At 44.8% G+C, this 23,051-nt stretch overlaps 2 protein-coding genes across 5 annotated transcripts in view; one reads left to right on the forward strand and one right to left on the reverse strand.

The window, feature by feature from the left end:
- The window catches only part of HSPBAP1 (HSPB1 associated protein 1), an 88,695-nt gene that overhangs the window by 23,445 nt on the left and 42,199 nt on the right, over positions 1 to 23,051 (reverse strand). For 2 of the 4 annotated variants that reach the window (XM_073305104.2, XM_073305101.2), the window contains exons 3-4: positions 15,148 to 15,332; positions 9,623 to 9,846 (exon numbers count right to left, since the gene is read on the reverse strand). In XM_073305104.2, the coding sequence (XP_073161205.1) occupies positions 9,623 to 9,846; positions 15,148 to 15,332 (409 nt within the window). Of the gene's footprint in view, positions 1 to 8,875; positions 9,013 to 9,622; positions 9,847 to 15,147; positions 15,333 to 23,051 lie in introns of all 4 variants that reach the window. The other 2 variants (XM_073305103.1, XM_073305102.2) reach the window with 2 other exon arrangements.
- On the forward strand, positions 2,852 to 5,159 carry LOC140895253 (myb/SANT-like DNA-binding domain-containing protein 7). Its single transcript, XM_073304692.2, has 2 exons — positions 2,852 to 3,605; positions 4,193 to 5,159. Exons 1-2 carry the CDS (start codon positions 3,023 to 3,025, stop codon positions 4,276 to 4,278), a joined length of 669 nt encoding a protein of 222 aa, XP_073160793.1. The 5' UTR covers positions 2,852 to 3,022; the 3' UTR covers positions 4,279 to 5,159.

A 23,051-nucleotide genomic window follows, 5' to 3' on the forward strand; every position in this document is an offset into this window, starting at 1 on the left:
TATGGTATAAAGATGTAAGTTAGATAGATATGTGATTAGCAAGACAAGGTGGGAGAGGTAATATCTTTTATTGGATCAACGTTTATCGGTGAGAGACAAGCTTTTAAGCTACAGAGCTCTTCTTCAGGTATGGGAAAGATAAGGTGGAACAGATTGTTTAGCATCAGTAGTAAGTACATATTCTAATCTAAAGGGACGATTCAAGGTGGAGACCATTCAAGATGGAGTGGCCCGTTAACACCTTTGCAGTCATAGGTCAAAAAAAAAAAAAAGGGAGGGGGAGTTAGTGGGTTACAGATTGTTATAATAAACCATAAATCTAGTGTCTCTGTTCAGTCCATGATTTGTAGTATCTAGTAGAGTTATGAATTTAAGCTCCCAGACTTGTCTTTTGAAAGCGTGTTGGTTTTCTTTGAAGAATCTCTTTGTGAAAAGTGTTCACCTACAGGTGATAAAGTATTTTTGTTTTTTGTCATTTTCCTGTCTGAGTTCATCTAAGAGTGTAGAGAGTTTCACTCACATGGTTGTTTTTGGGGCATTTAGTGCACTGCATGAGATATACCGCATGTTGTGATAGGCATTTGTAGGATCCATGGACTTCGAAAGGTGTGTTGTGGGAGGGTGTTGATCATTGTAGCAGTGGAGATACTTCTGCAGGTTTTGCATCTCTGATTATGACAGGGTCTGGTGCAACTTTGGATTAGGATATGTCTATACATACAGCGCAGCCAATACAGCTGAGCGACTGCAGTGCGTCTGGTGAAGACACGCTATGCCGAAGGAAGAGAGCTCCCCATCGGCCTAAAAAAACCCCAATGCCTCAGTATTGTCAGCATAACACACCAGGTAAGGGTCATGATGTCTATAGTAGCTAGTCCACATAGTGATAAGAGCCTACTACTGCTCCCACTTAATGGGATCTTAACTCTAGTAGTAGAGGACTATGCTTTAGAGTGTAAAGTCCCACACTTAATTCTTAGCTGTGACCCGTGGTGCAGGTACTCCATCAGCATGCACCATGCTGTGCAGAACAAACGGGAGAGATGGACCATATCCCAAAGAGTTTACAATCTATTTAAATTGCACATGCTGCACTGAAAAAAATGTTGAGTTTGTCAGACCTTGGAGCATCAGTTTATGTATAATATAAATAAATCTTCTTACCAGGTAATTTCTGCATATATTTATCCATACTGCTGAATGGCTAATACACGAGGCAAAGTAAACAGGCCTATAAATAACAATTTATAAGGAGAATACATTATATGATGGAAATAACCGGAGTAGGAGTAATTAAAGTAATAGCCCAAATGGTGAATTTATGAAATGTTTTAAGAGCAGCCATCTAATCAATACAGCAGTGACCCGCATATTTACGGACACCATGGACTGGAAAAACAGAAGGCAGCACTTTGAAGCAAGGTTAAAACAATCTGCGCTGCTCCTCTCTTACTTCCAGATTTTGGCTGCTTCCCCACTTCTTGTTCCTCTCCTGTTTTCATGCCACTTAGCTCTTACATACTTGCCTAGTGAATCTAGTTGTCAGTTCTAAGTCACAGATCTGAACATGAGACATGAAGAAAGCCAAGTGGCACAAAACCAGAAGAGATGGGAACAGAAAAGTAGCCAGAACCAGAGAGATCAGCACAGATGGGAGTACCACAGGTTGCTGACATTTCTTGGTACAGATAATAAAAGCTACTGCTAAGCAGCTGGCACCAGAGAGAATTTTCAGTTTAAATAGTTTACTTATTTCCCGAAACTCAATTACAGTAATATTTTGCACAACCACAACGCCCTGGGAAGGGACAGGAGAGTGACTAGCTTAGAAAGCCATGGGGCTCCAGGCCTGGGTTCTATGCAGGAAGGCAACGGTTATATGAGCAGGACCACAATACAGCAGTATAGCCTGTTAGCCTCTCAAGAAGCCAGTCTGAAACACAAGAGGAAACGCGTGTTAGCAGCAAAGGGCTAGGGGTAGCTCAGTGGCTGTACTGAGGAGGCAGCACCACTAACTTCAGTGTAAGCCTGTTTTGTTGGTTGTTGTTGTTTGCCAGCCAGTTAAAAAGGCTTTACTGTGTCTCTGCTCTAAAGAGGCAAGGGATCCACAAACTGTCTTAACATGCAGCCTCTTTGAAAAGCTTTATGTTCTTCTTGTTCTGAGAAGGAAAAGGATTTTGTTTCCAGTCTGCTTGAAGGCTTTATGCATATTCTGTCACAGGGAGGAGCAAGCAAACAGAACCAGGGAATTCGCTTTCCCAGAGAGAGGAAGTAATTTTGGGAAGGCAGACAAATCTGCAGAGCAGACCCAGAATTCTGTCCAACATTCCACGCTGGAGTCTGGAATTCCAAAGTGTATAAACTATAAGGACAGCTGGGGGGCAATTCTGTCATGCAGTAGATCCCCCAAACATGTACTACTGTACCTGGATAGGACAGCACATAGTGTCTCTGAAGTCAGTGGGTCTGCTCATGGTAATAAGCACTATGGTGAATAATATTTGTTGAATTGGGCCTCTTGTGCCTCCCATATGAGGATCTCAAATCTCTTTACAAACATCCATGAAAACACATCTGTGAGCTAAGTGTAACTAATGCTGTTTGAAAGATGCAGGACCACTGAGATAAAAGCCTTGCAGCAATGCAGGGCCCAGTCTTATGCCTTAGCCCTGGTCTACACTAGGACTTTAGGTCGAATTTAGCAACGTTAAATCGATTTAAACCTGCACCCGTCCACACAGTGAAGCCCTTTATTTCGACTTAAAGGGCTCTTAAAATCGATTTCCTTACTCCACCCCTGACAAGTGGATTAGCGCTTAAATCGACGTTCCCAGCTCGAATTTGGGGTACTGTGGACACAATTCGATGGTATTGGCCTCCGGGAGCTATCCCAGAGTGCTCCATTCTGACCGCTCTGGACAGCACTCTCAACTCAGATGCACTGGCCAGGTAGACAGGAAAAGAACCGCGAACTTTTGAATCTCATTTCCTGTTTGGCCAGCGTGGCAAGCTGCAGGTGACCATGCAGAGCTCATCAGCACAGGTGACCATGATGGAGTCCCAGAATCGCAAAAGAGCTCCAGCATGGACCGAACGGGAGGTACGGGATCTGATCGCTGTTTGGGGAGAGGAATCCGTGCTATCAGAACTCTGTTCCAGTTTTCGAAATGCCAAAACCTTTCTGAAAATCTCCCAGGGCATGAAGGACAGAGGCCATAACAGGGACCCGAAGCAGTGCCGCGTGAAACTGAAGGAGCTGAGGCAAGCCTACCAGAAAACCAGAGAGGCGAACAGCCGCTCTGGGTCAGAGCCCCAAACATGCCGCTTCTATGATGAGCTGCATGCCATTTTAGGGGGTTCAGCCACCACTACCCCAGCCGTGTTGTTTGACTCCTTCAATGGAGATGGAGGCAATACGGAAGCAGGTTTTGGGGACGAAGAAGATGATGATGAGGAGGAGGTTGTAGATAGCTCACAGCAAGCAAGTGGAGAAACCGGTTTTCCCGACAGCCAGGAACTGTTTCTCACCCTAGACCTGGAGCCAGTACCCCCCGAACCCACCCAAGGCTGCCTCCTGGACCCAGCAGGCGGAGAAGGGACCTCTGGTGAGTGTACCTTTTAAAATGCTATACATGGTTTAAAAGCAAGCATGTGAAAGGATTACTTTGCCCTGGCATTTGCGGTTCTCCTAGATGTAGTCCTAAAGCCTTTGCAAAAGGTTTCTGGGGAGGGCAGCCTTATTTCGTCCTTCATGGTAGGACACTTTATCACTCCAGGCCAGTAACACATACTCGGGAATCACTGTAGAACAAAGCATTGCAGTGTATGTTTGCTGGCATTCAACCAAAATCCGTTCTCTCTCTCTCTGTGTTATCCTCAGGAGAGTGAGATATAATTCATGGTCACCTGGTTGAAATAGGGTGCTTTTCTTCAGGGACACTCAGTATAGCCCATTCCTGCTGGGCTGTTTGCCTGTGGCTGAACAGAAATGTTCCCCGCTGTTAGCCACAGGGAGGGGGGAAGGTTGAGGGGGTAGTCACGCAGTGGGAGGAGGCAAAATGCGACCTTGTAACGAAAGCACATGTGCTATGTATGTAATGTTAACAGCAAGGTTTACCCTGAAAGAGTGTAGCGACTGTTTTATCAAATGTGTCTTTTTAAATACCGCTGTCCCTTTTTTTTTCTCCACCAGCTGCATGTGTTTCAATGATCACAGGATCTTCTCCTTCCCAGAGGCTAGTGAAGCTCAGAAAGAAAAAAAAAACGCACTCGCGATGAAATGTTCTCCGAGCTCATGCTGTCCTCCCACACTGACAGAGCACAGACGAATGCGTGGAGGCAAATAATGTCAGAGTGCAGGAAAGCACAAAATGACCGGGAGGAGAGGTGGAGGGCTGAAGAGAGTAAGTGGCGGGCTGAAGAGAGTAAGTGGCGGGCTGAAGACAGGGCTGAAGCTCAAATGTGGCGGCAGCGTGATGAGAGGAGGCAGGATTCAATGCTGAGGCTGCTGCAGGACCAAACCAGAATGCTCCAGTGTATGGTTGAGCTGCAGCAAAGGCAGCTGGAGCACAGACTGCCACTGCTGCCCCTCTGTAACCAACCGCCCTCCTCCCCAAGTTCCATAGCCTCCACACCCAGACGCCCAAGAACGCGGTGGGGGGGCCTCCGGCCAACCAGCCACTCCACAACAGAGGATTGCCCAAAAAAAAGAAGGCTGTCATTCAATAAATTTTAAAGTTGTAAACTTTTAAAGTGCTGTGCTTAAAGTGCTGTGTGGCATTTTCCTTCCCTCCTCCACCACCCCTCCTGGGATACCTTGGTAGTCATCTCCCTATTTGTGTGATGAATGAATAACGAATGCATGACTGTGAAGCAGCAATGACTTTATTGCCTCTGCAAGCGGTGATTAAAGGGAGGAGGGGAGGGTGGTTAGCTTACAGGGAAGTAGAGTGAACCAAGGGGCGGGGGGTTTCATCAAGGAGAAACAAACAGAACTTTCACACTGTAGCCTGGCCAGTCATGAAACTGGTTTTCAAAGCTTCTCTGATGCGTACCGCGCCCTCCTGAGCTCTTCTAACCGCCCTGGTGTCTGGCTGCGCGTAACCAGCAGCTAGGCGATTTGCCTCAACCTCCCACCCCGCCATAAACGTCTCCCCCTTACTCTCACAGATATTGTGGAGCACACAGCAAGCAGTAATAACAGTGGGAATATTGGTTTCGCTGAGGTCTAAGCGAGTCAGTAAACTGCGCCAGCGCGCCTTTAAACGTCCAAATGCACATTCTACCACCATTCTGCACTTGCTCAGCCTGTAGTTGAACAGCTCCTGACCACTGTCCAGGCTGCCTGTGTACGGCTTCATGAGCCATGGCATTAAGGGGTAGGCTGGGTCCCCAAGGATACATATAGGCATTTCAACATCCCCAACAGTTATTTTCTGGTCTGGGAAGAAAGTCCCTTCCTGCAGCTTTTGAAACAGACCAGAGTTCCTGAAGATGCGAGCGTCATGCACCTTTCCTGGCCATCCCACGTTGATGTTGGTGAAACGTCCCTTGTGATCCACCAGAGCTTGCAGCACTATCGAAAAGTACCCCTTGCGGTTTATGTACTCGCCGGCTTGGTGCTCTGGTGCCAAGATAGGGATATGGGTTCCGTCTATAGCCCCACCACAGTTAGGGAATCCCATTGCAGCAAAGCCATCCACTATGACCTGCGCATTTCCCAGGGTCACTACCCTTGATATCAGCAGATCTTTGATTGCGTGAGCTACTTTCATCACAGCAGCCCCCACAGTAGATTTGCCCACTCCAAATTGATTCCCAACTGACCGGTAGCTGTCTGGCGTTGCAAGCTTCCACAGGGCTATCGCCACTCGCTTCTCAACTGTGAGGGCTGCTCTCATCCTGGTATTCATGCGCTTCAGGGCAGGGGAAAGCAAGTCACAAAGTTCCATGAAAGTGCCCTTACGCATGCGAAAGTTTCGCAGCCACTGGGAATCGTCCCAGACCTGCAACACTATGCGGTCCCACCAGTCTGTGCTTGTTTCCCGAGCCCAGAATCGGCGTTCCACAGCATGAACCTGCCCCATTAGCACCATGATGCATGCATCGGCAGGGCCCATACTTTCAGAGATATCTGTGTCCATGTCCTGATCACTCACGTGACCGCGCTGACGTCGCCTCCTCGCCCGGTATCGCGTTGCCATGTTCTGGTGCTGCATATACTGCTGGATAATGCGTGTGGTGGTTGATGTGCTCCTAATTGCCAAAATGAGCTCAGCGGCCTCCATGCTTGCCTTGGTATGGCGTCCGCACAGAAAAAAGGCGCGGAACGATTGTCTGCCGTTGCTCTGACGGAGGGAGGGGCGACTGACGACACGGCTTACAGGGTTGGCTTCAGGGAGCTAAAATCAACAAAGGGTGTGCCTGTACATTAAGGAGTATTTCAGGCAGGACTGCACGGAGGGTTCCAATAAGAAATGGTGCACCAAAGTTATCGTTGTTATTGGAACAAGGAGGTTAGCCTGGCCTCTGATTGATACATGGCTAGATTAACCTCGCTGCGCCTTCTCTGTGACTGACTGCAGTGTGATCTAGACAGGGGAGGAGGAAAATGAGTCCAAAACAAATCTGGTCTATTTCTTGTTCTGACCCACTCCATCTATCCTTTACATCTTTGGCTGGCAGCAGACAAAAAAGGCGCGAAATGATTGTCTGCCCTTGCTTTCACGGGGGGAGGGAGGGTGGGAACGGGGTCCTGACGATATGTACCCAGAACCACCCGCGACAATGTTTTAGCCCCATCAGGCATTGGGATATCAACCCAGAATTCCAATGGGCAGCGGAGACTGCGGGAACTGTGGGATAGCTACCCACAGTGCAACGCTCCGGAAGTCGACGCTTGCCTCGGTACTGTGGAAGCGCTCCGCCGAGTTAATGCACTTAGAGCATTTTCTGTGGGGACACACACACTCGAATATATAAAACCGATTTCAAAAAAACCGACTTCTATAAATTTGACCTAATTTCGTAGTGTAGACATACCCTTAGTCACAAGACTATCCTTCCCAAAACACAGTGATTTAATTAATCACATTAAAACCCCACTGGCAAGCTATTCTGCCCACCCCCACTGTACACTGGAATGTCTGACAAGTATATACAAACTGCTTTGTTCTTGGACAGTTGCTCACTGGAGTTGGGTTTAATAGATTTTTTTTTTAAAGGAAACTAAAGCAAATACTTAAGGGAAAGAAGAATTGCATGGGATTTGCAAACAGGAAGAATGAACAACAAAAAGACAGGCCGCACATTTGAATTTCAAGCCTTGAAGTGTCCCTTTTAACTTTCCGCAGAGCTGGCTGCTACTGTCCTAATGTTTCCCTTTTGAATCAATTCTAACAGGTGATTAGAGGCTTTAGCCTAGAGCAGTGGCTCTCAACCTTTCCAAACTACTGTACCCCTTTCAAGAGTGATTTGTCTTGCATACCTCAAGTTTAATCTTACTTAAAAACTACTTGCTTATAAAATCAGACATAAAAATACAAGTGTCACTGCATACTATTACTGAAAAATTGCTTACCTTCCCATTTTTATCATACAATTATAAAATCAATTGGAATATAAATATTGTATTTATATTTCAGGGTACAGTATATAGAGTAGTATAAACAAGTCACTGTTTCTATGAAATTTTAGTTTGTACTGACTTTGCTAGTGCTTTTTATGTAGCCTGTTCTAAAACTAAGCACGGGAGTGGCTAAGTCATTATGCAAGGTAGCCTGTTTCCTCTTGTTTTTTCCTCCCCAGATGTTCTGGTTTAACTTGGATTTAAACTTGAAGAGTGGTCAGTTTGGATGAGCTATTACCAGCAGGAGAGTGAGTTTGTGTGTGTATGGGGGTGGGGGGGGATGTGAGAACCTGGATTTGTGCAGGAAATAGCCCAACTTGATTGTCATGCACATTGTGTAAAGAGTTGTCACTTTGGATGGGCTATCACCAGCAGGAGAGTGAATTTGTGTGGGGGGGGTGGAGGGTGAGAAAACCTGGATTTGTGCTGGAAATGGCCCACCTGATGATCACTTTAGATAAGCTATTACCAGCAGGACAGTGGGGTGGGAGGAGGTATTGTTTCATATTCTCTGTGTATATATAAAGCCTGCTGCAGTTTCCACGATATGCATGTGAGGAAGTGAGCTGTAGCTCACGAAAGCTTATGCTCTAATAAATTGGTTAGTCTCTAAGGTGCCACAAGTACTCCATATCTTGATGAGTTGATGTACTCCCTGGAAGACCTCTGCATCCCTGGTTTAGAACCACTGGCCTAGATTAGTTTATTTCCATATTTTTTTATTGCAAAACACAAAAAACCCAACCAAACCTTCCTAGCCTCTTAACCCCATCCTGCTCAACTCATAACTATTGATGTTTTAAAATATTTATTTATTTTAGATATATAAAATAGGCCCAGTACAAGGCTGGTTTATAGTAAAATTTCCCTCTGTAAATTCTGTATAATTTACAATGACAGTTAAAAAAAATATAGGTAAACAAAGACTCTCCTTCCTCAAACATAACAAAATGTAAATTGAAAAGGAGTACTTATGGCACCTTAAAAGGTGCCACAAGTACTCCTTTTCTTTTTGCGGATACAGACTAACAGGGCTGCTATTCTGAAACCTGTCAAAATGTAAATTATGCACCAAACCCTCAAGCCTTTCATCACTTCCAAAAGAAAAACACACTCAGCTGTGCTGGATCACTGAAGGCTTCAGAAAATTAAAATATTTGAAGAGTTAACAATTAAAATACCCGAAGGCTGGTTTATAGTAAAAGTTCCCTCTGTAAATTCTGCACAAACATAAATATTTATGGTTACCTTCCTTGTATCTGTAGTACTAAATTGCAGCCATAGGAATCCAAATGACAAGGAGTGTTTGCTCCGGCTGAGCCAATCCACAACGTGCTCTCCTTTCCATTTCTTCCAGGGAAACCAAAATCAGACCACATTATATCCTGTTGCAGAGACAAAGTTATTGATAGGTTTCAGAGTAACAGCCGTGTTAGTCTGTATTCGCAAAAAGAAAAGGAGTACTTGTGGCACCTTAGAGACTAACCAGTTTATTTGAGCCTAAGCTTTCGTGAGCTACAGCTCACTTCATGTGAGCGAAGACATCTTATCATTCTTCAACTTCTGTCACCCTGTCCTCTTATGTTTCTCTTCTCTCATTACCTCTCTGATCACTTTCCTTTTCATCTTTTTCTGTTCCTCCTATTCCCCTCCATATAGGGATCCCACAAGGGATCCCATTCATGGCCTGCTCCTCTTCTCCCTCTAAATCTTATCCTTGGATGATCTCCTGAGCCCTGATTGTCTATGCAGAAGATTCTGAAATCTACCTCTCCATTCCTGCCCTGTCCCTATATCTAAATGTCTCTCCAACAATAAGCTGAGTCTCTTATTTTTCTTCCTAAACCCTCATCATCCTCCTGTCTCCTGAGCCGATGGTAGAGGAATGAATTCCTGGTTGAAAAATGTCAATCTAAAATTTCAACAAAAGAATCAAACAACATTTTCATAAAATCTTCACTGTTTTTTCAACCCGTTCCATGATCTGTGTAGCACCTCTGACTCCTCTCTTTCTTCTTATACGTCTTGTCACTACCACCACAATTTCCAAAACATTCAGCCCTTCCTCTTTCTCCACTTGAGTGGCTAAAGTTTTTGTATCCTCTGTCCTCGATGTCTGAAAATTTCTCCTCCTTTTGTATAATGGTTTTGTATAATAGTCCTGCTCCTGCCTTTGCAGCCGGGGAAGCATCCTGGGCAGCTAACTCGATGCAGTTCTGCTGTAAAGGGAGATGGGGAAGGACAAAAGCATAACTGTTATGGAGGAGGGCGGCAGAGGAATCCACCAGCGTTTGGATCCTCCCATCCTCCTTTCTTTGGTGCAAAAGGCATATGAGGATACATAGCGTGGTAGTGACCCATAATGCATGAGCTTGGGTGGTTTTCCCTTGAATGGTTCTCCCTAGTTTGCGGTAAGGGATTCCCATCTACACCCCCAGCCAGCCCCCCCAGGACCAGAGGACACCCTAAATAGTCTGGCCAGCTGCTGGGCAGGGGATTTGTCTATTAGAAAATATTTATCCTGAGGCAGGCAATATTGTCTAATGGATAGAGTCCTAAACTGAGACTTAGATGATCTGAGTTCTATTCCTAGTTCTGCCACTGGCCTGTTGGATGGCATTGAGCAAGTCTGAGCTGCAGTTTCCCCCATCTGTAAAATGGGGATAAAGATACCTCCTTTGTAAAGTACTTTGAGATCTATAGATGAAAAGCAATATAGCTAGATAATAATTATTACTGCCATGAATCCATATTCTGGAATCTTTCAAAACAAATGAGGTACTGTTAGAGACATCTTGATTTTAAAAATATAATTAAAAAAATACAATAGCCTAATAAACTTTTGTCGAAATCAAAAAGGAAAAATTGCTCATACAGCTTTCCACAGACATAAAATTTAAAATCCAGTATAATTATTTCAGTGAAAAGTTAAGCATAATATCTCTACACTTTAATCTCACACCTAAATAGTTTTTGTATTTTTTTACAATTTAAATGGAAAGATAGTGCATACAATCAATATTCGATTTAAAAGAACTCTTTGAAAATGCTGCAGCCATAGTAAATACTTGAAGCAATTGTGGGTAAAATAGTTTTTAAACAATGAGCTGAAAAGAAATTGGTAGGATTACTGAAATCTTGGCACAATGGGCTTCTTTTTTACAATAAAAAAGCTACAGAAAGAAGAAATGCACTCAAAGAGGTGTTCCAACCAGAACAGATGGCACATTACGTGTGAATTACATTTATTTCATTTTCTGCTTATAATGAAGTTAATCTGTATCCGTATATCACTTTAAAAGGTCTCATTTCTATTTAAACTTCATGCATATATCTTGCTGCTGATTTATATTTCAAATGCTGTAATAAAATATCAACTGAACAAAAAAAATGTAAGATGCTAGATACTGCTCATAGATTAGAATAATGGAATCATTACCTTAACCCACACAACTGTAAATGATAAACAGTGCAATCTAAATTTCAAACAACTTCTAAATGGCCCTATTAATCACTATAAATAACAATGTAGTTAGCTTTCTTTTCCCCTTCAAGTCACCTTTGGTAAATCTAAATAAAATCTAAATGAAAAAGGTGTTAACATCAAATTCATAGGAGAACAGGGGAGAACTACTACAAATAATACTTTTGGGTGGCACAAAAGTGCAGTAGTGCTTGGCAATTTCTGCCAGTCTGTAGTGGACTGCAGGCTTTCACTTCCATGCCAGTACAGTCAGCATATGATAAGTAGATAAGATTCTTAAAGTCCTAAGTATGTACTTGTGTGGGTGGAATGGCAGTTGCTTCCCTCAAGAAAATTTCTTATTGACCCACTGAAATAGCAGTTTAGGTAGATGTTCTGCATGTGGTTATTTTATGTAATTCTCCCAATCTTGTGCCATAAACTAAGGGTCCATCGGGGCAGGAATATACAGGGCCAAAATTCGAGGCAGTCATGTAGAGAAGTGGTTCTCAAAGCCGGTCCGCCGCTTGTTCAGGGAAAACCCCTGGCACACTGGACCGGTTTGTTTACCTGCCGCGTCTGCAGGTTCCGCCGATCGCGGTAACCACTGGTTGTGGTTCGCCGCTCCAGGCCAATGGGGGCTTCAGGAAGCGGTGCGGGCCAAGGGACGTGCTGGCTGCCCTTCCCGCAGCCCCCACTGGCCTGGAGCGGTGAACCACAGCCAGTGGGAGCCGTGATCGGCCAAACCTGCAGACATGGCAGGTAAACAAACCGGTCTGGCGCGCCAAGGGTTTTCCCTGAACAAGTGGCGGACCGGCTTTGAGAACCACTGATGTAGTGTCTAGGCAAGCCTGAAATGGTGCTGGAGCTTCAAATCTTGTTTACCTAGAGAGAATTCCCTTCATGAATCATGCTGACATTTGCAGAGAGTAAACACCCCAACATTTAGAGTTCAACTTGTACTGTATTATTTATTAAGCACTGGCAATATGTTTGACATGCTGTAGAAGAGAGTGCAAGGTAGAGAGGGCCTGGAGAAAACTTGCAATGTGTCCCAAAACTTTGGCGTGGATGCGTGCTCATCCTTTCAAGAATGGGCTACTCTCATGTATTTTAGCACTTTCATGAATAGTAAGGGCATAATCCTGCAAACACTTGTGCATTGGTCTTCAAGAGGAGTACTTGTGGCACCTTAGAGACTAACCAATTTATTTGAGCATAAGCTTTCGTAAGCTACAGCTCACTTCATCGGATGCTGTAGCTCACGAAAGCTTATGCTCAAATAAATTGGTTAGTCTCTAAGGTGCCACAAGTACTCCTTTTCTTTCTGCGAATACAGACTAACACGGCTGTTACTCTGAAAACTGGTCTTCAAGAATTACTTAATGAGGAACTGTGTGCCTCCTGAGTCAGTATGCAGCTGAACAAAATGGCAGTGAAACTGTATTATGGTCTTGATGCTGCAACTGGATCTGTGTAGATGGGATCTTTGGGCCAGTGGAGCTCTACTGAAGTTAATAGAGCTGCACACAAATGTAATGGTCTTCCTGCATTGATCCAACTGCAGCATCAGTGTTGTACCAATAAAATAAAAACCAGCAGGACCTTATTAAAGGGAAAAAGGCAAAATACCACATTTATTGTGAATACAGAAAGAATCATAGTAAGCAATTAATGACAGGTTTCAGAGTAACAGCCGTGTTAGTCTGTACTCACCAACAACCACATACCACACAACAGAACCACTAACCCAGGAACTTATCCTTGCAACAAAGCCCGTTGCCAACTGTGCTCACATATCTATTCAGGGGACACCATCACAGGGCCTAATAACATCAGCCACACTATCAGAGGCTCGTTCACCTGCACATCCACCAATGTGATATATGCCATCATGTGCCAGCAATGCCCCTCTGCCATGTACATTGGTCAAACTGGACAGTCTCTATGTAAAAGAATAAATGGACACAAATCAGATGTCAAGAATTATAACATTCATAAACCAGTCGGAGAACACTTCAGTCTCTCTGGTCACGCAATCACAGACATGAAGGTCGCTATCTTAAAACAAAAAAACTTCAAATCCAGACTCCAGCGAGAAACTGCTGAATTGGAATTCATTTGCAAATTGGATACTATTAATTTAGGCTTAAATAGAGACTGGGAGTGGCTAAGTCATTATGCAAGGTAGCCTATTTCCCCTTGTTTTTTCCTACCCCCCCAGATATTCTGGTTTAACTTGGATTTAAACTTGGAGAGTGGTCAGTTTGGATGAGCTATTACCAGCAGGAGAGTGAGTTTGTGTGTGTATGGGGGTGCGGGGGATGTGAGAAAACCTGGATTTGTGCAGGAAATAGCCCAACTTGATTGTCATGCACATTGTGTAAAGAGTTGTCACTTTGGATGGGCTATCACCAGCAGGAGAGTGAATTTGTGTGGGGGGGTGGAGGGTGAGAAAACCTGGATTTGTGCTGGAAATGGCCCACCTGATGATCACTTTAGATAAGCTATTACCAGCAGGACAGTGGGGTGGGAGGAGGTATTGTTTCATATTCTCTGTGTATATATAAAGTCTGCTGCAGTTTCCACGGTATGCATCCGATGAAGTGAGCTGTAGCTCACGAAAGCTTATGCTCAAATAAATTGGTTAGTCTCTAAGGTGCCACAAGTACTCCTTTTCAGTAAGCAGTTAGTTATAGCTATAACATTCCATTCAATCTCATATTTAGTTACACATTCATTCATACAAACACACACACACACACACACACAGGTTCTGCAAGGTAGTTACCAGCCTTAGAGTGCTCATGCCAAGCCACTGGCCAGGTGGCCTGGACATGAGGAGGGAGCAGGGCCTTGTCAGATGCTCATCTGATGCTCCTAGAAGTTGGTTTGCAGAATCAGACCCCAAAGTTCTCACTTTTTAGAGTCTTTTTTTATAGGAATTTCTTCCTATGCCAGTCTATGGGAATTGCTTCATCATGCTGTTGCTGAATCAATCAGCAGATAGCACATTCCTGACGGCTCCAAGATGTTATCTTGTTCTTTGGTTCTCCCATTCTTGAGGCTGTTGGGTGGATTCCAGTCTGCCCTCCGGGGGGGGGGGGTCCTCTGGTTATTTCCACTTGACGCCTTCTTCAGCTGATGGACACTGGATTCTTAGGCTGGCACCTCCCTGATCATTCAGTTATTATCCACACCAAGCATCCATCCACATACATCCTCTATCTCTATTTTAATCACAATTGTTAATACAACAAAAGGGCGGGGAGTCTCTGGATGCTGTTTCTGTTGTTAGAGTATTGCTTTGAGTCTCTCTCTCTGTGAATTGCTTTGAGAATAGACTCTGTCTTAGAATGTACTAACACAATTAGCAGCTTGCAAGTTTCACACATAGAGGGAGAGAAACAATACCAAAAACCAAGAGACCTCTTAATTAGTAATACCCTGGAATTTAAACTCTGGGGAATCAAACTCATTTGTGATTTTAATACAAAACTTCTTTAATATGATCCAACATCAGGGCCTCAGTCTGTAAACTATCATGCATGCCAATTGTTTCTCATATTAGTGGAATAATCAAACCTCATACTCACATCTTAAATAAAGAAAGCAGTGGAGGTTTTAAGCTGTACAGGTCACATAAACGGCAATTTAAGGGCCTAATCCAAAGCCCACAAAAGTCAGTGGAAAACCAGACACCCATTATCTTCAGTGGTGTCTAGATCAAACCCAAAATTATGTGTGGTTGGGTGGGAGGAAGAAGTTACAGCTGCTTTAGACAATTTGTTTTGTAACTCCGATAGTGCTGTGTTTTTAAATGTATGTCAAGAGTTCCCCAAGCTTGAGATGGGTGCTCTTTGGTGTAATATTTTTGTTAGACTGAAATCAAAATAAATAAGTAGCCAATAAAACTAAAAAATTGGTCAAAGGAATAGAGAAGTGAAAAGGCTAGACAGATTTAAAAAACTATAATAAATCACTTACAATAATTAACCAACACCTTTAGGACATTTTCCTGCATAGTTCTGAGTTGAAGGTAAAGTTAACGGTTTACCTTGAAAATTTCCGTCTTGTCTTCAAATATCATAGCAATATATTTATAGTCAGCATAAGTCCAATATTTGGAGAAATCGTAGCAACTGAATGGTCTAGAGACACAAGTAGGCTGTCCACAAGTCCAGGCCAAAAACTCTTCAAGTGTAGCTTCCACATAACTGCACTTGGTTTCAAATTGAGGAGCTGGAGCAATATAAGAGAAGATAACATTACATGCATACTGAACACAGAGCTATAAAAATAGAGATAGGGTGAAGCACTTTAGTGGACGAAACAATAACTTCATCTCAGCTCGGCCCACTGATTAAATGCAATAAAAAATCCAAAGTGAAATTAGCTCAGTTGCCTCAGCCCAACACATAACTGAAAATAGACCACATCACCAAGCTCATAACTAATTTAACACAATTGACAGTCAGTCTGTCCTTTAATTGGTCTCTCTCTTTAAAGGTTCTCTCTCTCACACGTTCCCCCCCTCCTTCCCTTTATTGAGGCTTCTTTGATTTATGGAACTGGACTCTAACTTTTCTCCTCTCATCTAAGGGAATAACTAAATCAGCATCATTTTACAGAAGCAGCAAATAGTGGATCCCTACACATGTTCAATAACGCACCTGAAAGGCTGTCATTATTTTTCAGCACTTATGGATAAAGCATCTTGCCAGCCATAAAAGATTCACTAGGACCATTACCCCAATTGAAGGAAGCATTCTTTCCTCAGGAATATACACACAGGATAGGTAATTTTTATGTATTAAAAAAAAAAAAGATTTAAAGTACTTCCACAAATGGGAATCAGCTTGCAAGGCTGAATTCACTGAAGCTGACAGAATGGCTGTTTGGAAAAGCAGTGAAAAACACTCTGTATCTAACTCTGTTTGGGAAATATTTTTAAAACTTTGTTCAGGACATAAAGTACAGCCACAAAGATCTATGCTATAAATGCCTTGGAGCCTTCATTGTGCTCGGCGAAAAGGGATCATTAGTCCACATGTGGAGGGCTTCTGGCAAAAGGTTTGAATTTTGATTCAAAATAGCGCACAAATACACCCATCCCTCTGCCCAAAATCCTATTGTGTTGATCTGCATGTGCAGAGAACAGTGGCAAGAGGAAAAGTACCACAACAGAAGCAACCAAAATAAATAGGTGGATCAAGTCTAATTATTACAGATAATCCATGTGGCCAAGTCAGTAAAGATTTGCGATTTGTGGGGGATAATCAGCTGAACTTGAGCTCCTAGTATTGTTGTACCAATAAAATAAAAACCAGCAGGATCTTATTAAAGGGAAAAAGGCAAAATACCACATTTATTGTGAATACAGAAAGAATCATAGTAAGCAGTTAGTTATAGTTATAACATTCCATTCAATCTCATATTTAGTCACACATTCATTCATACAAACACACACACAGGTTCTGCAAGGTTGTTATCATAGTTACCAGCCTTAGAGTGCTCATGCCAAGCCACTGGCCAGGTGGCCTGGACATGAGGAGGGAGCAGGGCCTTGTCAGATGCTCATCTGATGCTCCTAGAAGTTGGTTTGCAGAATCAGACCCCAAAGTTCTCACTTTTTAGAGTCTATTTTTATAGGAATTTCTTCCTATGCCAGTCTATGGGAATTGCTTCATCATGCTGTTGCTGAATCAATCAGCAGATAGCACATTCCTGACGGCTCCAAGATGTTATCTTGTTCTTTGGTTCTCCCATTCTTGAGGCTGTTGGGTGGATTCCAGTCTGCTCTCCGGGGGGGGGGGGGGGGGTGTCCTCTGGTTATTTCCACTTGACGCCTTCTTCAGCTGATGGACACTGGATTCTTAGGCTGGCACCTCCCTGATCATTCAGTTATTATCCACACCAAGCATCCATCCACATACATCCTCTATCTCTATTTTAATCACAATGGTTAATACAACAAAAGGGCGGGGAGTCTCTGGGTGTTGTTTCTGTTGTTAGAGTATTGTTTTGAGTCTCTCTCTCTGTGAACTGCTTTGAGAACAGACTCTGTCTTAGAATGTACTAACACAATTAGCAGCTTGCAAGTTTCACACATAGAGGGAGAGAAACAGTACCAAAAACCAAGAGACCTCTTCATTAGTAATACCCTGGAATTGAAACTATGGGGAATCAAACTCATTTGTGATTTTAATACAGAACTTCTTTAATATGATCCAACATAATCCCCCTTTTGACACTAAGATTTATAATCGTCAGTGTCACTTTCTATGTAGCCTATTCAAGAGAAAGTACTGTGAGGCAATTTGAGTTTGTAATTCCAATTCATGCCACATACATGATCCTAGTGATGTATCTTTACTACAAGGTTCTGGGGCAACAGGCAAGGTGAGGCACACCCACTTTTGAGGAGTCCATTCAGTACAACCTCTAGTGTCCAATAGCTTCCCTCCCTCCCCAGCCCACTGGCTCAAGGTCCAGGGTAGCCAAAAGGATCCCATGTGTAATATGGGGAGTGGGTTAACCTTCAATACCTTTGCTTCCAGGGACTGTTGGTGTGCAATTTTGACAACAATTTCTCCCATTAACAAGTCTGGTTTACAATACTGGAAACATATTGCATCCATTCATATTGATAAGTGTCAAACAATGATCTCTTTCTTTTTTAACAAATGCATCAAACCCTTAATATTTCCCAATATGACCCAGAACATTTTGTGTTCCAAAGTAGCTAGTGCAAGTATCTGCATTTCAGTGCATCCCATAGCTATGGCTGTGTAGTTTCCTATTTCTAATATTTTTTTTTTCTTATGGATAAGCCATATGGTAGTATTAAGCCATTACTAAAGATTCCATTGGCCTTTTAGGTTACCCAGACCAATTTGGACCAAGTCTACATTGGCATGTACTTGTTTTTGTATCAGGCTGTCCTGTAGCTGGGACAGAAAGCTTAATTTATTTTTAAGTTCCTGCAGGTCTTCAGTATTTTTTTTTTTAAACACACAACAGTGCTAGCAACAACACAAAACACAAGACAAAACATAGAACACAGAACACAAAACACAATTTCTATTGTGACAGTAGATTCATGGTATTGGGTTGCTTTTCAGCTGGCAGCTTTTCCTGATTTTCTGAAAGACAAAAAGAACATGTTTCTACCCCTTTTGGGGTGGCAGATTATTGCTTAAAATATTTCTTTTACAAATACCCTTGCTGATTGCAGGCAAAACAGAGAAATTGCCCCCATATTTTCCTGTTTTTGTTCTATAGGCAGGCCAGGTTTCAAAGGCTTTTATCTTTTAAGGGTTATGGGGAAATTATCCCACTGTTTAGTCATTAAATCCCTGAGTTTTCCTTCTTATACAGCAGACCAAGTTTATAATGTTTTTCCTGCTGTGTTAAGCTTTAAGTTTTATTTACAGGTAATAACTGAGAAGCATCATTACCATACGACCTTAAAGGATTTTTCCAAAAATCATACACACTATATGTTGTTACAGGGATACTTATTATCATTAAATTTATTAAAATTATCTTGTTATCCCATGCCTTTTATTTAGACAATTTGTTTGCTGACCAGGCATGTCCTTTATCTGCAGCTCCTTTGTGCTGCTAGTTCTTTCCTTCCTTTATCATTTAGGTAATTTGCATTTTCACAGAAACTTCCTGCTTTTGGATTTAAAGCCATCAGCAGCTCAGAGACTCTATCTTAAAAGGGACACAATCAACTTTCACCAGAGTTTTGATTACTTTTAACTTCTGCTTCCAAAACACACAGCAATCTGAAAAACAAAACGCAACCTATTGTGGCTCCCTTTGGAGCCCTAATAGCATTTTAATTAAGTAGCATGGTATGTTTGCATTTCTTTTGCCCCTTCTACAATATACCCTGCACATGTTCTGGGGCAAATGCACATTCCTTCCATAGTTTAACTTCTATAACATTATGCAGATCCATTTTTACATAAGGTGTCACTATTTCTTTTTTTTTTGCTTACAGAGTTTTCATGTACCTTTATCAAAGTGACAGTCTGATTACTCAGAGCCATTTTAAGACTCAGTGTTTCTAACATTGCTCCTTTTTGTTTTGTGCACCTCACCCCTGCTGTTGCTTCAGAGAGGCACTGTCTTTTTTAATTTTTTTTTTTACTCCAACTCTCATCTGCTATTTTGTTACAAAAACAAACAAAAAAACAAAAAGAATCCAAATTTTTTTTTTATATTCTCCTGATTTTGACTGCCCTGCTGCAGCCACAACTTAAACACATTTTAAATTTTGTAAAGCATTGAGTTACCTTTTAAGGGTTAAATGCCAAATCCCAAAGCCAAACAACACTAATTACCTGTGTCTAGCAAAAAGGTCGGTCAGTTTTGCAACTTTGAATTAAAGAGTCAAATGGATTTTTAGTGGCATTATTTAAAACAAAAACAAAACTAACTGGTCCTTAGAACTTTACATATTTACACACACACAGACAGATACATACACGTTTTCTTTTCCTTAACATCCCTTCCACACTGCTCTGTTTTTTACATCTTACATTCCCTTTATACATTTGAGGCAGTTAAGTTCCAATAGAACCCTCTTATGTTCTTTTAGCAAATTTGACTAAATTGTCCAGTCAAATGATTTTAATCAGATAGTTTATTTTTGCCTGGCTAATTTACGGACATTCCTTTGGAAAAGGGCCCATTTTTCTTTCAGAATGGCTGCAAAGAAACCAAGAATGCTCTAACACTTTTCCTTTTTAACATTTTCGGTTAAAAGTTGTTTGGGTGAAATACAAAGTTTAACTGCTTAATTCCCTCCAGCCTCTGCAGAGTTAACTTTTTTTTTTTTTACACTCTCTTTTCTCTTTGTAATTATGCCTGGGGGTGCCGTACATAGGACCTTCTCCCCCTTTAGCTGCCTCCCACCAGCCTCTGCAGAGTTAACTTTTTCACTCTTTTTGTATTCCTGGAGTGCCTCTTTCACTATTTTCATCTGGCTTTGGGTATTTGTAGCCAGCACCTTCCAATTGTCTGCTCCCTTTTCCGTTTGTGCCTTTTCCTCTTTACATGAAGACAAGCGGAGGGAAAAATCCTTACATGCCTCCCACAACAACCAAATTGCTGCTGCATCTCTTTTGGCAGCACTAGAAGGTTTGTATATGAGGATATACTGAGCCAATCTATCCTCTAGGTCCGAAATAGTGCAGACATCAGCTAGGGCTTGTTTAGTCCAAGGACTGTGTCCACATTTTTGAAGGATTTGTTTAAAAGGTGTAATTTCTTTAACAAAAGGTGAGGTTGGAGTTCCTTCTGACTCCATTCCTCCCTCTGGTACTGGCTTACCCTGTTTTCTTTTAAACATCTTAACATGGATATTTCAATCTCTTTGTCACTGCTGGTATTACTTAGCAAGTGACACAGCCTAGATTCTGAAATCATAGCTTAATCTATGCGTTTTTCCCCTGCTACCTTCCCGGAGGCCAGCAGGTCCCCTGCTACCTTCCCGGAGGCCAGCAGGTCCCCTGCTACCTTCCCGGAGGCCAGCAGGTCCCCTGCTACCTTCCCGGAGGCCAGCAGGTCCCCTGCTACCTTCCCGGAGGCCAGCAGGTCCCCTGCTACCTTCCCGGAGGCCAGCAGGTCCCCTGCTACCTTCCCGGAGGCCAGCAGGTCCCCTGCTACCTTCCCGGAGGCCAGCAGGTCCCCTGCTACCTTCCCGGAGGCCAGCAGGTCCCCTGCTACCTTCCCGGAGGCCAGCAGGTCCCCTGCTACCTTCCCGGAGGCCAGCAGGTCCCCTGCTACCTTCCCGGAGGCCAGCAGGTCCCCTGCTACCTTCCCGGAGGCCAGCAGGTCCCCTGCTACCTTCCCGGAGGCCAGCAGGTCCCCTGCTACCTTCCCGGAGGCCAGCAGGTCCCCTGCTACCTTCCCGGAGGCCAGCAGGTCCCCTGCTACCTTCCCGGAGGCCAGCAGGTCCCCTGCTACCTTCCCGGAGGCCAGCAGGTCCCCTGCTACCTTCCCGGAGGCCAGCAGGTCCCCTGCTACCTTCCCGGAGGCCAGCAGGTCCCCTGCTACCTTCCCGGAGGCCAGCAGGTCCCCTGCTACCTTCCCGGAGGCCAGCAGGTCCCCTGCTACCTTCCCGGAGGCCAGCAGGTCCCCTGCTACCTTCCCGGAGGCCAGCAGGTCCCCTGCTACCTTCCCGGAGGCCAGCAGGTCCCCTGCTACCTTCCCGGAGGCCAGCAGGTCCCCTGCTACCTTCCCGGAGGCCAGCAGGTCCCCTGCTACCTTCCCGGAGGCCAGCAGGTCCCCTGCTACCTTCCCGGAGGCCAGCAGGTCCCCTGCTACCTTCCCGGAGGCCAGCAGGTCCCCTGCTACCTTCCCGGAGGCCAGCAGGTCCCCTGCTACCTTCCCGGAGGCCAGCAGGTCCCCTGCTACCTTCCCGGAGGCCAGCAGGTCCCCTGCTACCTTCCCGGAGGCCAGCAGGTCCCCTGCTACCTTCCCGGAGGCCAGCAGGTCCCCTGCTACCTTCCCGGAGGCCAGCAGGTCCCCTGCTACCTTCCCGGAGGCCAGCAGGTCCCCTGCTACCTTCCCGGAGGCCAGCAGGTCCCCTGCTACCTTCCCGGAGGCCAGCAGGTCCCCTGCTACCTTCCCGGAGGCCAGCAGGTCCCCTGCTACCTTCCCGGAGGCCAGCAGGTCCCCTGCTACCTTCCCGGAGGCCAGCAGGTCCCCTGCTACCTTCCCGGAGGCCAGCAGGTCCCCTGCTACCTTCCCGGAGGCCAGCAGGTCCCCTGCTACCTTCCCGGAGGCCAGCAGGTCCCCTGCTACCTTCCCGGAGGCCAGCAGGTCCCCTGCTACCTTCCCGGAGGCCAGCAGGTCCCCTGCTACCTTCCCGGAGGCCAGCAGGTCCCCTGCTACCTTCCCGGAGGCCAGCAGGTCCCCTGCTACCTTCCCGGAGGCCAGCAGGTCCCCTGCTACCTTCCCGGAGGCCAGCAGGTCCCCTGCTACCTTCCCGGAGGCCAGCAGGTCCCCTGCTACCTTCCCGGAGGCCAGCAGGTCCCCTGCTACCTTCCCGGAGGCCAGCAGGTCCCCTGCTACCTTCCCGGAGGCCAGCAGGTCCCCTGCTACCTTCCCGGAGGCCAGCAGGTCCCCTGCTACCTTCCCGGAGGCCAGCAGGTCCCCTGCTACCTTCCCGGAGGCCAGCAGGTCCCCTGCTACCTTCCCGGAGGCCAGCAGGTCCCCTGCTACCTTCCCGGAGGCCAGCAGGTCCCCTGCTACCTTCCCGGAGGCCAGCAGGTCCCCTGCTACCTTCCCGGAGGCCAGCAGGTCCCCTGCTACCTTCCCGGAGGCCAGCAGGTCCCCTGCTACCTTCCCGGAGGCCAGCAGGTCCCCTGCTACCTTCCCGGAGGCCAGCAGGTCCCCTGCTACCTTCCCGGAGGCCAGCAGGTCTGGTTTAATCTGTTTTTCCTGCTACCTTCCCGGAGGCCAGCAGGTCCCCTGCTACCTTCTCGGAGGCCAGCAGGTCTGGTTTAATCTGTTTTTTCTGCTACCTTCTCGGAGGCCAGCAGGTCCCCTGCTACCTTCTCGGAGGCCAGCAGGTCTGGTTAACCTAATAGAAATGCCTAGCTCACTAGAGCTGGCGGTGTGCACACCAATATTTACAATAACTGAGGTTTTTTACCAATATTCCCCCTTTCGCAATTCTCCACCAAAATGTTGTACCAATAAAATAAAAACCAGCAGGATCTTATTAAAGGGAAAAAGGCAAAATACCACATTTATTGTGAATACAGAAAGAATCATAGTAAGCAGTTAGTTATAGTTATAACATTCCATTCAATCTCATATTTAGTCACACATTCATTCATACAAACACACACACAGGTTCTGCAAGGTTGTTATCATAGTTACCAGCCTTAGAGTGCTCATGCCAAGCCACTGGCCAGGTGGCCTGGACATGAGGAG

Source organism: Lepidochelys kempii, chromosome 11 (genome assembly GCF_965140285.1).
Source record: "Lepidochelys kempii isolate rLepKem1 chromosome 11, rLepKem1.hap1, whole genome shotgun sequence".
In the NCBI taxonomy this organism is placed as follows: domain Eukaryota; kingdom Metazoa; phylum Chordata; order Testudines; family Cheloniidae; genus Lepidochelys; species Lepidochelys kempii.